Consider the following 17,777-nt stretch of genomic DNA (forward strand, 5'->3'; position numbering starts at 1 on the left):
GTGTGTGTGTGTGTGTGTGTGTGTGTGTGTGTGTGTGTGTGTGTGTGGTACGCAGGCCCCTCACTGTTGTGGCCTCTCCCGTTGCAGAGCACAGGCTCCGGATGTGCAGGCTCAGCGGCCATGGCTCATGGGCCCAGCCGCTCCGCGGCATGTGGTATCTTCCTGGACTGGGGCACGAACCCATGTCCCCTGCGTCGGCAGGTGGACTGTCAACCGCTGCACCACCAGGGAAGCCCCACGACTGGATAAATTAATACATGCTAGGCACTTAGCCAAAAACCGCTCACCTAGCATTAACCATTATTATTGCTATTGAAATCTTGTTGTCATCTTCACTTGAAAGATTCTACATAAATACAAGGTTATTAAGACTTCTGTTCGTGTTAAGCACATACCTATGGATGCACGTGTATGTGTATGGGGCTGTTTTGATCTTTGTGTATATTGGAGATGTGTGCACTCTGCAAGGCATTTATGAGTTCATTTTGGAAGCACCCAGGTGACCTGGGTTTGTGACTTAAATACACATATAAGATCTTTGGGCATTCTTGTTATTTCCTCACATACTTCTTGCTTAAAACCGGAGGCCAGAGAAGTCCTGCCACCACCAAGGTCCCTGCACCGGCAGTCAGCCTCAAACCACTGTCTACCTCCGGCCAGTCACAGTCTTAGAAAACGTCCTGAATTAAGCATAAATGAATGAGGTCCAGGAAAATATAGGTGAGATTTCCAAAATTTTACTCAACTAGGAGTAAAGAATAAAATACGTAAAAAAACCCCCAAATATTTAGAACTGTCATCTCATAGGATATCTTGTAATATCTAATCAAACCTCTTTATTTTCCAATTAGAGAACCCCAAATCTATATTCAAACACATCTTCCCTCCCTTTAGACATGGACAATTAAAAAAAACCTCGTGTGTGTGTGTGTGTGTGTGTGTGTCTGTGTGTGTGTATAGTGGGGAGGTGATTCCAGAATCAGTCCCAAAGGGGCTAAGTCTAATACTTCATAAATTTTTATATTGCAGTCATTCATTCTAAGCACTGGAACTATGCCTACTAATGATTTCTATTCTACTAATACCTACAAGCCTTTCTAATATTCCTTTGGCTCCCAATACTTTGAGTGGATAATTTGCTGTGAAATTTGGCCCCATGGTCCACAATAAAGAGATTTTACAAGACGAAAGAGGATACTCGAGGGGTAGTTACACTCTTGTAGGCTCCACTGCTCCGGCTCTAGGACAGAGGCTAATTTAGCTCTGCAGAGCTGAGCATTCGAAGGTGTCCTCTTGTGGTGTGGGTAGGAACTGAGCACCGTGTGATCCTGCAGCTGGCTTGAGGTACAAGTCCAGATTAAGTTACTGTTCAACAGCCAACAAGAGAAACATAGTCTAACTCCAAGAAAAATATTCAGATTCAACATTCTGAAAGAATCATTGATATCCATACTTGACAAGTTCTAATGACCTTTTTTTTTAAAAAAAAATAAGTAAATAAAGTAAAAGTACAACTTAACTTTTTGGGCTGTCTTATTTCCACATAAAATTTACCAGGCAGAATTTTTGTAGGTTGGTGCTTGTCATGGAGTAGAAGCTCCCGTTCGCTTTCAGCAGATTTGGCCAGTCAGGGGCCTTTAAAACCAAAGAACAGGAAAGCCCAGATCATTCCAGATATCACTCAAGGAATCTGGACATAGCACCAATGACCTCAAGGTCATATATTGGTGCAAACAACACACGGGCAAGTGATTTCACTCACTGCCATAGATGATAACCCCTAACCTCACTGCTCATTTTTCAAACACATGAGTAATAGAAAGGGCTTGGCAAATGCATTCCCATTCCTGGGGGAAAAAAAAATAATGCACATACCTTACCGGGGCGGCCCAGAGAAATTATCTTTGTACACAAAAGCTGAAATTATATAAACGTGGAAGGCAACAGATTATGAAAACCCTATAAATTTATGTTCTCCTTCCACTCATCTCCCCTCCCCACTAAACTGAGACACCAAGTCTGGGATTTGAGAGTTACAGCTACGATCCTGGCCAAAGTGACCCAATTACAACTGAAAGCTTTTGGCTCCAGGAAGTTTCAAAAGACCAGTGTCTGCAGGACCATCAGCACCCCTCCCTACCCCCACTCCCACCAAGTGCTCAGGGAATAGCCATTATGTCATTAATTCTTAAGAAATATCTATTTAAAAAGGCCAAGGGAGTGGAGTAATTTTATGTATCTTACAGAGGAGGGAACAAGCACGGACATTATTCATAATTTCAAGAGAGGAATAATATTGGCAGGTCATGCTGATTTTCTGAACGTTGTCAGGCAAGTTTAGAAAGCAATTGGAGAGTTCACTGGAGTAGCTACTTCTCTGACAGGCACCAGGACAAAGAATCTCAGACACATTCTGTCTGACGAAGGCAGATTTCTGGCTCCTTGTCAAGGCGCGGATCTACCTTTCCCCAGAACAAATGTAACTTAGAGATAGTAGAAATATGGGCATATTGACAGTGAAAACTCTTATGTTACAGTGCAAAAAGACTATATAAACCAATGTAAGATGAACTACTAGATGTCTGTATACTCTGTTAAAGGAGCTGAAGAACAGGAATGGTCTAGAGATGACCATTTGCAAATAGTTTCAGACAGGGACACACTCATGTTTGAAGACCCTCAACAAGCTTGTGGGAATAAGCGGTGGTCAAGAATTTCTTTGCAAAGCTTTCATGTTTGTTCATAAACTAAGAGATTAATACATAGTTCTAGAGAATACTTCAAGTACTTTCACAATCATGATTTCATTTTATCCTTGTAATGACCCTGTAAAGGGTTGTTACTCCCTATTTGGTAGAGAAAGAATCTGTGTGGAAAAGTTAAACAACTTGCCCTGAAGGTTATCAGAGAGCAAAAAAAATAGAAGATAGTACTAAGTGTTGCTGGTACAGGCAAGAGCTGATGTTTTGAGTTCTGGTTCTCAATTTGGTGAATGTTATGTCTGTGGTGGCAGAGTGGTCTCATGCCACAAATGAAGACGGCACAGGCCTGAGTAGGCAATACGAATTTGTCATAGTTAGTATTTAACGTATAGCTAATATTTAAAATGATTGATGGGGGTCAAAGGAAAACAGCTCCAAATCTACATATTGTTTCATATTATTTCGTAGTTGGAGTTATACATAGTATCTTTTTATTCAAAGATTTGGATTCCTACTGGAAGAACCTGAAGAAGACTTTGGATAATTTCACAATGTAGGACGTATTTTGGATTTGCACGAGTGTAGCTGGATTTTGTTGATGATTCTAAGAATGGCTACTCTCATTATAAATGTTAAAATCAATCATCCCAGTAAAAGCTGTTACCAACATTAAGTGAAGCCAATTACTGTTTAAATTCAGGGGAAGTGAAGACACATGCTGAGGCTCTTCTACATCCTCTCAGGTATCCGTCATTATCAATGTCTTCCTAGCTAAAAGCGTACAAACCCTAGAAGTGATCTTCATCTTTCTAGGTCTCGTTTCTCATGTGCCACATGAGGGCACTGAATTAGATGATCAGGAAGGTTCCTTCTAATTCTTAGACTGTATCGTACTAGAAAACAGGATCCCAGCCCAGTTTAAGAAGATATGTATCTGTTTGTTTTACATCAGTGCCAGTGATGGGAACTTTAAATGCTGTTATAGAAGATGAAACTAGAAACTCGTATCTGAGTTCAGCAGAACGGTAACAATTCCGACAGTTCTGACTAGGAATGTGGGATGTGCAGAGGGATGCAGACCACCTCCACTTAAGAGATGCTCACGTCTGTCTCAATGCTGGCAGAGTCCCTGCGGCCAAGATTCAGAATGCTGGATTTTTAAATCTCTGACATATACTCTACTTCCGTCACCATAAAAAGATCTATCTGGCAAGTGTCTCCTGGTCACCTTGTATGGGAACCATTCTGTGGTTAGGCTAACAAAGCTGGCCTCCAGGGCTGACACTCCTCAGTTGCTCACAATCACTAAAATTCACTTTCATCTTCATTCTCAGAGAACAGAAAATAAACATGACTTTCAGAAGAGACCAAGGGACCCATCTTGATATTGGAAATCTGGCCATGGGCACAGAAGGAAGGCGCCTAGGAGGCAGGTTCAGAGTTTTCTGGCATTGACTCAATTCGTTGTTTTTCTTTACAACTTAGAATCTCAGCTCTAAGGTAGGACACAAGCTCACTGCAAACTCCAAGCACCCTCAAGACTGCTCCCCTTAAAGAAAAAAAAATAGAGGCTACACGTGTGCACAGAGTCTTTGGGGTAACAGCAACCTCACTGTTCAGAAAGATTAAAGAGTTTGAATAAAGGATATTTTCCCCCTCAGATGGAGAAACAAACACATCAAGTACTAACCGCCTAAGTGAAAATCCTTTGTTGAAGAGGCAAATAATTATGAGATAAGAAATAAGAATAAACTACCAAATGCTTTGATGTTTTAAAAACAAATACTTCAACGTTTTAAAAATGCTCATTCACCAAAACAGAAATAATTAGCTTTATGAGTAAATAACATGTAACCAAGCATCCAGAGAGAGAAACACAAGGAGTAATAGCAAAAGAAAAAGAAAAAAGAAAAAGAGAACGAAAGTAAGTTTAATATGATATTGGGTAAGAAAACATTCAGAGGATTTCCTTGATGGTCAGAGAAGGCTTCCTGGAAGAGGCAAAATGAGGCCACTTTTGGAATACAGAGATTCTGCTTTTGCCTTTTGTATAGAAACAATTAGTCTTCTGTTCCTATAGATGGCATTTAAAAAGCCAGCTGGCCAGCAAAACGCCCTTATTTCCATCTCATAGGAATCTAACTGCACATCAATATATTCTATAGTCTATCAGTTTACTTCTTGCCGTAACTCAATTGTTTCATGCGATACATCCTCTTAAAAGATTTGCTCTGATATTTAATCATTATTGGGATCACATTTTTCAATCAGGAAAACACAATTCCAGTGAACTTGTGAAAAACCTTGACCGTGATTTTCATGTATAATTTAAGTCAGTGGGCACACCTGATTTGATTAACAGAAAACTGCATCCGGACTTTTGCCATTTCCCCCCCACAAGGCACAGCTCATTTCACAATCATGTTACTTGAGATATGAACCAATGGATGAACCTCACGATATAATTTAAGAAGTGTTGATGAAACTATCATTCAGTATTACACACCTTTCAAAACACTTCTTCAAACCCTCTTAGATTTGAATTTCACAGCATCCTGCTGGGTCAGGTAAACTCAGATATTGTTAATCTTGTTTTATAGAGAAGAGAAAATATGGCCTGGAGAAGTGAGATGACCAGCCCAGGATCACATCGCGAATCAACAGCAGAGCCAAGTACTATACAGTTGACCCTTGAACAACTAGGGGTGAACGTGCATATAGCTTAGAGTCAGCTTCTGTATCCGCGGTTCCTCAGCACCCGCGATTCAATCAATCACGGGCTGTTTCGTACTGTAGTGTTTACTATTGAAAAATATCTGCATATAAGTGGACCCGTGCGGTTCGAACCCATGTTGTTCAAGGACCAACTGTTTTTCCCTAATACCATCTATGCTATTATCACAACACTGTTTCAATGCAGAGAAACAGCAGCGGCGGCAGCAACAGTAGCAAAATGAGAGCAGCAATTACTTGCTGAGGTTTGACTGGGTACCGGGCACTACGGTAGCCCGTATATATATACGCTGTCATTTGATCATTACTCAGAGCAATATGGATAGATGTCATCTCACGTGACACTGAGGGGACCAAGGCAGACTGAAGGAACTTTGACTTGGGGCACGCAGCCAGTGCATGGCGACCGTGGCGACTCACCTCCACATCTGTCTGATTGCTTGTGAATCCTGACCTTGTCCTCTGATGGCTGGCTGGTGGCCTCAGATTTCTAGCCCTCAAGTCTGCTCAGAGGTCACCTTCTCAAGGAGGACTACCTTGAACACTCCATTCAAACCCGTAGCCCCCATCCCTCCCTAACCCCGAAAAAGTTGATCCTCCTTACTCTGCTCTACCACATGATTTGATTTTTTGTTTCTGACGTTTATTGTTAATAGAAGCTCCAGAGGGCAAGGATCTGTTTTCTCGTTTGTTTGCTTTTCTTCACCAACATGCCCCAGGTGCTCAGACAGTGCTACCCACGAGAACTTTTTTTAACGATGGAAATGTTTTATATCTGTGCTATATTGTAGCCACTAGCCAGAAGAATAAAACTGAAAGGTGGCTGGTGCCACTGAAGAACTGAATTTTTAATTTTATCACAAATAGTCACATGTGGCTAAGGGCTACCCGACTGGATAGCATGGGCCTAAAACAAAATGTAGCACAGACTCCCAATAAATATTTGTTCAATGAATGAAGTTATAAATAAGTGAAGAAGACATTCTCCATATAGCCTACAGACGACTTTTCACTAACTTTTGTGCATTTTTTCAATAGAATTAGTGGCTGAAAAAAGTCCAGATGAAGAAAACAGTTTGAAAATTCAGACAGCATGACCAAAATAGCAAGCACGGATTTCTCAAACTATTGGCTCCTTTCTGTCATCTGTGACTCAAAACCTTTCAAAACATTTTTTGAAAACAGAGGGAAAGCAAACCAGCAGCACATTATAAATTCCCATGTATGACAAATATATACATATATATATATATATATATATATATATATATATATAATTACAAAGATTACTGTAGTCACTCAGTACCTTTTTGATCTTGTTTTTTTTCTCATAGGACTCTGACAGAGGTTTCTTCTTCTGCTGAGGTGTGTCTTTGGAGAATAAATACTCAAATTCGCTAGTATCCCGAATATCAGGTTCTTCCAAGGAATCCCACAAGGTTGGTGTAGAATTTTGGCTTAAAAGAGAAAATGGCAAGTTAAACTTAAGAAACAAAAGAAAAGAGAATACAGTGAAATCCTTAATTCATTTTTTTAACTCCTTAAAAAACTCTAATAACGCTTGAAGAGTTTTTCTAAGTCAAAATATACTAAGTATTAAAGCAAACACACATTTCCGAAAGAGAATGGTCCTTAGATATAACCAAAGAGAGAGAACCAAAGAAACCCGGTGGGATCAGAACTCCTGGGAGTCAGATTGTTGAGGCATGGAAACTGCCCCTCCCTCACTTTGTGTCATTTCCATGACGGGTAGAAATGGGCATCGTATAAAGATTGAAACAATAACCAATTCTGAGACATTCATAGGATAATTCTTAAATAGAATGAAAATGGAGTGCTTGGGTGAAGATGTGCCCTCCTTTGAATTTTTTTCTATTCGTTTTAAATATGGTTCTCAGGTTTAGCTCAGGTTAACTCAGCTTAAGACCCATATATGTGAACAGGCTGTGCTCATTTAGAAATACTTGATTTTATAATACACCACCCAACAACAGGATTAACAATAAAAACAAAGCAAAACCCCTACTGCACCAGCCCCCGCAGAGATTTCAGCAAAAGCAGCCATGGGGAGACTGTGTTTTGTTTGTTTGATTGGTATTTTTCTCTCTCTAAAAACAGGGATACCCTAGTTTTGAAACAAAGAAAGGGAAGAAGATATGGGAAATCAGGTTCAGAACAACTGCCCCTGAGAGCTGCCTTAGATGGTTTACTATCCAGGCTCCTTTCAGTCAGAACACATTTTCTCCCAAACGTCTACTTTCTTAACTTACTTTCTCGTCTTGTTTTAAACACTTTTAATGCTCATAGACATTTAATAAAAAGTCTCATCTACACGTCAAACATACACATCAAACATGTGTGTATGTTATGATCCATAATATCTACAAGTACTTTGTTTCGATATGCATTTTCCCAATGAAAACTAAGAGAACTATTACTACACGGGGTGGTCCACACAAATTTTTTGATACTAAAAGACAATTTTTCTTTTTTTTTTAAATTTTTTAATTTTATTTATTTTTTTATACAGCAGGTCCTCATTAGTCATCCATTTTATACACATCAGTGTATACATGTCAATCCCAATTGCCCAATTCATCACACCACCATCCCCACCTGCCCGCCGCTTTGACAATTTTTCATATTTGAAGCAGTTGGCAACACTGGCTTTTCAGATCTGAGTGTTCACATTTTGCTACGTGTCTGCCTTTGCTGTGAAATATGACATTTGGGTTCTGGCCCATAACAAAACTGAACATTTGCTTCTCTCCACTTTTTTTTTTAATTATAATTTTTCTAATATAATATTTGAGGTGTTTAAGAACATATATGTGACATATGTAAGTTATAATGTATAATAGTATAATGAATACCTGTGAAATCATCATCCAAGGGCTAGAACATTTCCAGTGAGGTACATCCATCTATGTGCTCCTTCCTCAGCACCGCCCCCTCCCTCCCCCCCGCCCCCCTTAACTTCAATTCGAAACATGAACACCTTTAATGTCAAATGCTTTTCTCAGCTGCACTTGGGAAAGGGGATCTTGGTGGGAGAAGAGAGCCAGGAAATTCTGGAGCATGCAGCCTCAGAGCTGCTGGTCTGGGCCTCAGGAAGGTTCTGGGAAGCAGAGGAGAGGGTGCCTAGAGGGAGGTGATGTGACCCACAAAGTAGATTATTCAGACCCATCCCCCCATCTCCTGCACCTGTACCGCTTGGCTCCCCCTCCAAGGACTCTGAGCTCAGGTCAGTATGACTAGTGCTATAACCCACTTATATTCTGAAGTAAATAGGCTTTGGAAGTCAGGTTGAACACCTCATCACCATCTACAACACTGTTTCTATGGGAAAAGGCATTTCCAAAAATGAGTAACAGAATTTTGGAATACCACCTCTCAGCAGGTTGGGGACAACTGGGCTGGTGGGGCAGTAACAAGGACTTGCTCACAATGGACCGTATGCCATCATGGCCAGCTCTTTTCTGACCACTGAACACACAGTTTGAGCTCCAAAGAAGAGGAAGAGGAAGGTAGGAGGAGGAGGAGGAGGTGGGGGAAGAAGTGGGAGGGGACAGATGTGGGAGTGAGCAGGGAGGAGCGCGCAGGGGGCGGAGGAGAAGATAATTTCTCAACAGGAAGATACTTATTAGGAAGCCGAAAAGGTAGACAGATGAGGATTTCTTTCTTCCTTTTTTATTTTTTTTAAACTAAATGGCTTTTCCCTATTCTAGAAACCAGAAAACAGACATCAAAGAAAGCAGAATGGCAAAAGTTAAAAACCATGTTAGTAGTGAAAAGCAATCCAAGTGGATGAGAGGCAGTGTGTGTATACTAGAGAAAATTCATATTTTATTCTTAGTTCCCCAGAAGACCAAGACCAAAATTGATTATGTGCTCATTACACGAAGTGCTTACCCCTCTGGCTGTACAAAATATCATCTCCTGTCAAAGAACACATCCCAGATAATTTTACTTTTGTCCATAATGAATAGTACACAGGGTCTTCAGACCATGTCAGTTTAAAAGACGTATTCATGCTCTGAGGTACAAAACATATTGACGGACCCATAATAAGACAGACTAAACCCCTGTGCCTGGAACTCAGGCTCAAGGCTGACATGTTCACCAAGCAGGGCTCTCCTGAGGTCCCAGGTCAGGAAAGTTGGAACATTCATCTACTTTTCATTTTGCTCAAAACGCAATCCCTGGTGGTGGCAGGACTCCAAACTCCACATGCCGTTCTCCCTCCGCCCCTGGCAGTGTCCACATTTCCCCTTTTTATAAGAACACCAGTCATTTTGGATTAGAGGCCCGCCCTACTCCAGTCTGAGGTCATCTCAACCTAACTAATCACATCTGCAATAGCCCTATTTCCAAATAAGGTCACAGTCTGAGATACTGGGGATTAGGGCACCGGCAAATCAATTTGCGGGGAGGCAATTCAACCCATCGCAAAACTGAAGCCCTACGTTTATGGCGAAACTAATAAGAGCTCGAGCATTCTATTGTCCTCTTTCTCATAATGGTCAACTATGTATGGAGAGAAAACTACAATGATTATCTCCAGCTTGTCTTTGTTGTCTTAAACGGTGGATGAAGGGCCCACATCTCCCAGTGGTTACTGTTACACCACTGGTATGGTCTAGGTTATTGTTTGCCCATGAAGTCTTATGGGAATGAAGCTGAGGCAGGCTAGTGAGACCCAGGTGTGGAACAGCTCCGTGTGCCCTCAGAACACATGCTGCCAGGGCTGACAGGTGGGCTTCATCACCCTGGAATGGCTGCGCATTAATTTGAGAACACTAATAAGGGAACATGGCTGCAAATAAATATCCGGAGAAATTAATTCTTAGGAAATGTCATCTGAGTCTTGACTGGGAATACTAGTACTCTAGTTAAGGGTAGGAGCTATTTCAGGACCATCTGAAATGGTTTTTTAACCACTCATTTGGGAAATGTAAATATAGAGTATTATATTTAAATATAATAAATAAATAAATTTATCAAATAAATAAATAAATTCGCCCTTAATTTTTGGTGAGAGGAAAGAGACCAAATATGAAGTATACAATCAACTTCGTTCACCATATGCTTAGTGTCAAGGTGTGCCCCACCCCTCCTAGAGTGATTTCTAGTTGCTTTCTCACTGTACATTGCAGTTTATTTTGTTCAGTATACTGCCTTCCCCAAGTGAAATGTTATAGAAATAGAAAAATTCACCACCACATCTTGATTTTGGGAATTAAGTTCAAAAATTTAAATGTAAAAATCTGTTCTATATTTGCTGTTCTTTGCAAACAATGAACTTCGTACCTAGAGAGTAGTCAAGAAGCAACTCAACATCTTTCTCGTCCTTTTGATGCTTTCCAAAATGAGGCAGAAGAAATCTGATCAGATCTGTTTGAATGGAAATTTCCAAGCAACCATCTCTTGCTGCCTTACAGACCCACTTTAACAACCTATGCAAATGGAAGATGCTTTTTAGCCACCTACCCACTGGCACTTTCTCTGGAGGGCAACAAGGTATAAAGATGTGAGGGCACTCAGTAGCGAGGGGTAACAGAGTTCAAGCAGAGAGAGTTGATATTTTAAGACTCCTCTCTGACCTAAAGAGCTAATGATTCAACTATGTCCAGTCCTTTTAATCAAAATTGAAAAATTACACCTACCTGTTGAATATACACATTATAGGGTTGATGACACCATCTAAAGACAAGACAGATAATCTAAAACTCTTCAGTGAACCTGAAGTATAGAATCAGGCTCAATGTCTTTGTGATTACTCACTAATTGCAGAGATGTTGGAGAGCCCTGGGCTCTTCTCTAGTCTGGGAAATGGAATATATACCTTCGAGAAGCGTCTGACACAGAACACGTCGTTTCTTCCAGCATCAATCCATACAGAACACAGAGAAGACCTAGTGGAGACATTCTCCTCAAAACATTCCAGCCTTGTTTATCCAAGGCATTCACTACCACATCTGAGAACGAGTGCCACACTACAAAGATGCTGAACCAACAGGAATACAACATCACTTGTCCAAAATCCTGCAAATTCACAAGCTGAGAATGGGCCAGGGGAGTTGAGCTTACCTCTTATCACTTATTTGTATCCTAGTCCAGTACAAAGGCTTCATGGGACAACTGGGTTCAACGGCTGGCTTCCGAGGACACTGGCTAGCAGAAGGGTTGACTCCGAAGAAGAGTCCAGGGGGAGGTGGAGGCACAGGTCCTGGGGGTGGCGGAGCAGAAGGAGGCCCCCCACTGTTGGGCGGAGCGGTGGAGTGAGGAAGTGGGGGGGGTGGGGGAGGGGGGGGAGGTCCAGCACTTGGAGGCAGAGGAGGTGGCGGAGGTGGGGGAGGTCCAGTATTCACAGGTGGTGGCGGAGGTGCCAGTGGCAAAGGTCCAAGTGCGGGTGGGAGGGGAGGAGGGGGAGGGATGGCTGCCAGTAGGGGTGGTGCGGGAGGGGGAGGGGGAGGCGTTGCCTTCTGCTGACTCGATGAGATGCTTTCCGCAGACTGAAGTGGTACACTGGTGTCTCTGCTGTCATTTGGGGGAGAGAGTTGGCTTAAAGAGGAGATATTCAGCTTTTTGGGTATTATTTGGTTACTTCTGGTTGTCCTGTCTTCACCTTCGCAGGGTTTGAGGAAAGTCTCTCTGTCTGTCTGGATGCACACATTTCTGAAAGTCTTTGGAGGGCAGTCATCGTCGGTGGAGACACACACATCCCTCATCTCTTCACATCCTCCTCGCCATCGGTGTTCTATCTCGTATTTGAGATTTTCAATGGTTTCTTCTAGTCTCGCTGTTATCACCGCATGCTCACCCCGGATGTGAAAGGCTTGAAGTTCGAACTGAGCCTGTAGAGATATCAGTGGGAAAGAAAGCAAAAAATGTGTCAAAAACAATTATCAGAAATAAAATATTCCAATAGCATCCCCACACCACCATAGCACAAGGCCGCATAAACACAGGGAAAGACAGAGAGACGTTCTTCTGAGAATCCAACAGGGTGTAAATTCCACCTTGTGAATTTTCCAACGACTTAAACAGTTGGAGTAAAAGCATAATTTCATCCAATCTGAGCTCACAGGGAACAATAACCATGGATTAAGGGTAAAACTGTCGTCTAAGAATTTTCATTGGTTTTAATATCAAATGCAAAACAAAACTTTTAATAAAGATTTGAACATGCCTGGATATATCTGTTATTACTTTTGGTTTTGGAAAAAGAACAAAAAAAAAGGTTTGGAGATACTTTTGGCTAGGAGCTGCAGTTCTCACAGTTTTCCATAGAATGTCTCACCTCTGGGGTTTCCAGGCCAACACAGCAGAAAGAAAAGATTCAAGAGGAAGCTATGATGCGTGTGCATTTTTTTTAAAGTTTCCATATCAAAGCTGCCCATGATCAGTATTTGAGTCTGTTTTATAATCATTCATAATTTAGTAATAAATGCACAGAAAATGAGCTTATTAAGGTTTGCTTTTTTCTCTTCCACATACTCTGTATTTTCAACTATAGTTTATATGAAGCCAGCCTTTTTAACGCTCATCTTCTCAGTTATGTCAATACCTTGAGTCTATAGTTTTTCACTTATCAGCACAAACTGGCGTACTCTTGGCTATTAACTAGTCCATTTCCCAGCATTCAAAGCCATTCAGCCTACTACAGTTAACTGGGAGGCAGTCAAATTTACAATTTTATGTTTGAGTTCTTCCAAAATCCAATTTAGCAGTAATTAAACATTTTGGGTGAATTTATTTAATTTCTGCCTTCCCCATCAGACTACAAACTCCACAAGAAGAAATCAGGGACAGTATCCGCCTTTATTTCTGTAGCCCAGCAGCTAAAATGGCAAGTACCCACTACTGATGAGATGGATGGATAAAACACATTGCAACAGGGCTTCCCTGGTGGCGCAGTGGTTAAGAATCTGCCTGCCAATGCAGGGGACATGGGTTCGAGACCTGGTCTCGGAAGATCCCACATGCCACAGAGCAACTAAGCCCGTGCGCCACAACTACTGAGCCTGCGCTCTAGAGCCTGCGAACCACAACTACTGAGCCCGTGTGACACAACTACTGAAGCCCGCGCGCCTGCAGCCCGCGCTCCACAACAAGAGAAGCCACTGCAATGAGAAGCCCACGCACCACAACGAAGATTAGCCCCCTCTCACTGCAACTAAAGAAAGCCTGCGTGCAGCAACTGAAGACCCAATGCAGCCATAAATAAATTTATTTTTAAAAAAAAACTGCAATAGTTATATTCCGTCATTGTCCCAAGAGTCTTCCCTATGGCTAATAAGACTTTCTTCACTGTAATTTCAGCCCACAAATGTCTAGAACACCAACGGGTATATAAGTACAGATCCGTTTTACATTAAAAAGGTAAAGAAATATTTTCAGTTGCCTAAGTCAGTCAAGGTCATGACACAAGAAAATTCTCCATCTTCATTAAGATAACTTTTAACTGTATTTTTACTAGTTTCACCTTTTGCTTCATAAACCAACCCCCAAATAACTGTGGTCAGAAGAACTAGAGACAGGTTTTTCTAAAGCTGAACTTCTCATATGTAGACACAGCAGCCGCGATCCAACTCTGAAAACATTGGCAAGTCCAGGGTACCATCTATTTCTCTGCGACACAGAGGGTTAAGCAGCACCTGAGTTCTGGATTCAAACCACCTGGTTCACATCCTGGTTTAGCCACTTGCTAGCTCTATGTCCTCGGGCAGGAAACTCTGTGTCTTCAAGCCCGAGTTTCCTCAAGTGTATAATGAGGAAAGTAGTAGACCATCTCTGGGGTTTTTATAAAGGTAAAATGAAATAGTTCCTGTAAAGCGGCAGGCATTATGCCTGGAACACTAGTTCTGAATAAATATTACTGCTAGTTACTGTTGCTAAGGATAATATTAGAGTAAGAGACTGACAGATTTCTAAACATTCTTCAAAATTTCCAAACAATGTCACCTTTGTGGAGTGACAGGCATAAAACTAGGAAAAGCTTACGCAGTCAGGATGAACAACGTACTACAAATACAAAAGTTGACCCAATCTTTCACGAGTTCTACTATCAAATGGCTGAAAGTACTTTCAAGCTTCATTCAACTCTTAGATCAAGATGACCTCTGTTTGGATGCCCTACCCATCTCCATCTCCCTCTGCCTCCCCTGCCCACCTCCAGCCACATTCCAGTCCTGATTCCCAGCCTGAATGATCACGCATATTTAAATTTCATTTTAGCAACTAGTTTAGTTCTGCCACAGCAAACTAAATCTTGAATGTTCTTCCCGACTAACCTTCTTCCAAGCAGGTTAGCAGTCAGGTAATATTGATGAGCCAATAATTTCACTTAATCTTCAACTTCTTAATAATATGAAAAAGTTGCAAAGACATGTTCCACAGAAGAGCTTTCCTTTTATCACACAACTGGACTGTATCTACACAAAGCACCCCACCTCTCCTGCCTTCCACCTCTCAACCAATGACCTTCAGAATCTGCTGAATCTGATGTATACATCTATATATACCATTCTGGTGGCTCTGTAATTCATTTGCTTAGTGTGGTGGGTAGAGCACAGATTGGTTAGGTTACTTAACCTCTCTATACCTCGGTTTTCTTATAAGGAAAATGGCGGTAATAACAGCACCTACCCTGCAAGGCAGTTATGCGAAGTAGACGAGTTAATACATGTAAAACTACATATAGAGGAGTGCTGGGAACACAGGAGGTGCTATAGAAGTTTGCTGCCATTATTATTTTGTGTCTTTGCTGCCTGACACATCACTTGCTTTCGGCTCCCAGCATGTTCCCCAGCACCATGCTCTATCCATCTAAAGCAAAAATAAAGATATCAAAATCCTTTTTTAATCCCTGCTAGCTGTCGCCCTTTCTTTCTCACACTACCTCTTTTTCTTCACAACAGAGTTTCGTCTTGTTTTGTTTTTTTAAGAAAACACACAACTCTGGCTGCATCTATTTTCTTATCCATGCTTCTTTTAACCGATGACAATTGGTTTCTGCCCCCACTATCTTCTTAAAACTCTATGATTTGAGTGTTACGTCTGCTCAGCACTCTTCAGTGATTTCTGCCCTCTCAGCTGCACTGTTAAACTTGACCGCCGCCTTGCCTTGGAATTCTCTCTGCTTCCCTGAACTCCGATACTCTCTCCACCCACCGCAATTTTCTTCCTATTTCTTGGCTCTCTTCAGTCAATCTGTGAACTCCTTTTCCTCCAGTCATCCCTCAAATGTTGTTCTCCAGGTATGTCCCTTGACATTTCATCCTTCTCACACTACACGATCTCTCTCGGTCATCCTGTGTACTCATGCGGTAAACTACACTCATTGACTACATACTGCAACTTCCAAATTGGTATCTTAAAACCATAATAATTCCAACTATCCTCTGGAACCGTTCTACCTGAATATTCTTAATCGGCCACCTCAGACTCAACACGTCTGAAAATGAACTCATGATTGTCAAACCTCAATTGCCTCCTCCTCTGAAATTCTTCTTTGCGATTAATAGCATCACCATCCTCCCAACCCGTCACATCCAGAAACCTGGATATCATGCTGGATTCCTTGCTCTCTCTCATTCCCAACATATTACTTATCAATGAGTTTCATTAATTTCTCTGATTCATTCCTTTCTGTCCACCCCCACTGCCTCAACTCTTCACTGGGTCCTTCTCTACCTGGACAGTGGCACAAGCCACCTCACTGATCTTCCTGATTCCAGTTTAGCCACATTGGTTCCATGATGATGTTTTTAAAAAAAATAAATGCAGATCTTTATTCCTTAAAATCCCTCCAATAATTGGCCATTACTTATAAGCTAACGGTAACATTTTTTAGCATGGCCACTCTGAAAACTCTTCTGTTTTCTGCCGATTTTTTCCACTTCTGGCTCCTGCTTCTTCTCCAAATACGTCCTGGATTCCAGTCCTACATAACTTCTCTCTCTCCCGGGACCACACTCTTTCATGCATGTGGGTCTCTGCAAATCTTGTTGTCTCTCAACGACTCTCCCGTCTGCTGCAAACACCCAAGGTAAGGGGACAGATTACCAAACACAGATTTCATGAATGGCTTCCTCACAAACTGTATTTATTAACATGAAGAATTACCAAATAAGAACTATGGAATGTCCATGTACTCCATACCAATATGCTGAGACTACAGTAAGAAACTCTTCTAACCATTAAAATTTAAATGGCCCATATAAAAAAACCACGTACCTTTGCCCTTTCCTGCTACACAACTCCTTTTGACCATTCCAATTTCAGGTTCAGAAGCTCAGCAGGACATAGTAATTCAAAGTGATTCATGTAATAAGCCCCTCATTCATTCTTTTGCCTCTCACTGTTATGGCCTCTCCCGTTGCGGGGCACAGGCTCCGGACACGCAGGCTCAGCGGCCATGGCTCACGGGCCCAGCCGCTCCGCGGCATGTGGGATCTTCCCGGACTGGGGCACGAACCCGTGTCCCCTGCATCGGCAGGCGGACTTTCAACCACTGCACCACCAGGGAAGCCCCCCTCGTTCATTCTTTATCTGTCCATATGTAATAGGGAAGCACAAATCTGACTTCATATTAGATCTACTCCTTTTGCTTTCACCTTTGTGCTTTGTTGCCCATGCTTAGTCATGCTGGCTCTGCACCTTTTATAAAAGAATGTGGCCTATAGCCTGAAATATACAGGATAGCCTATTCTCAGGGCTCTAACCTTTAAGAGTCCATTCATGTGGAGGTCAAATTTGCAGAACAGAGAAGGGCATTTGTCTGTTGGAGGTTTACAGGAACATCATGACCTGACCTACACGGTCAGCTGCAAGAACAAAGGATTCCGACACCAAGGAGTTTGCAACAACTAATCATGCCCCTCCCCTCATCTTGCCTTTAAAAGTGCTTTGCTGAAACCCTTTGGAGATTTTGGGGCTTTTGGGGCACGAGCCACCCATCTCCTTGCGTGGCCCTGCCATAAACCTTTCCCTGCTCCAAACTTGTCTGGCACCACTGTGTGTCGGACACACCAACTTGCGTTCAGTAACACATATCCTGTCAGTTATTTCAAATTGTTCCTGGCTCTATTACAAATAGGCATCTCAAATCTGCACCTATCATGAATCAAGCCTTCAGGAAAGTTATTTTTTAACACTATTTTACACTCCACTTCCTGTTAAGTGCCACTTCTACTTTGCACATGGAAATCATATATTGTTTTCCCTCCTTTGTCTAGAGCCATAACTAGAAGGACTGTTAACGCCTTGATGAATCAAACACAGAGAGTAGAACTTTCTGTTGAATAATCACGTACTCCCAGGCAGGACCCTGGAAAT

General features: G+C 41.8%; 1 protein-coding gene across 3 annotated transcripts in view; it reads right to left on the reverse strand.

Annotated features, from left to right (window-relative positions):
• Positions 1–17,777, reverse strand: part of FMN1 (formin 1) — a 406,441-nt gene that overhangs the window by 205,553 nt on the left and 183,111 nt on the right. For all 3 annotated transcript variants that reach the window (XM_029237537.1, XM_029237536.1, XM_029237538.1), the window contains 2 exons: positions 11,526–12,292; positions 6,742–6,892 (listed from right to left, as the gene is read on the reverse strand). In XM_029237537.1, the coding sequence (XP_029093370.1) occupies positions 6,742–6,892; positions 11,526–12,292 (918 nt within the window). The remainder of the gene's footprint in view (positions 1–6,741; positions 6,893–11,525; positions 12,293–17,777) is intronic.

This window comes from Monodon monoceros, unplaced genomic scaffold (assembly GCF_005190385.1).
Source record: "Monodon monoceros isolate NGI ecotype Baffin Bay Population unplaced genomic scaffold, NGI_Narwhal_1 Super_Scaffold_21, whole genome shotgun sequence".
Taxonomy (NCBI): domain Eukaryota; kingdom Metazoa; phylum Chordata; class Mammalia; order Artiodactyla; family Monodontidae; genus Monodon; species Monodon monoceros.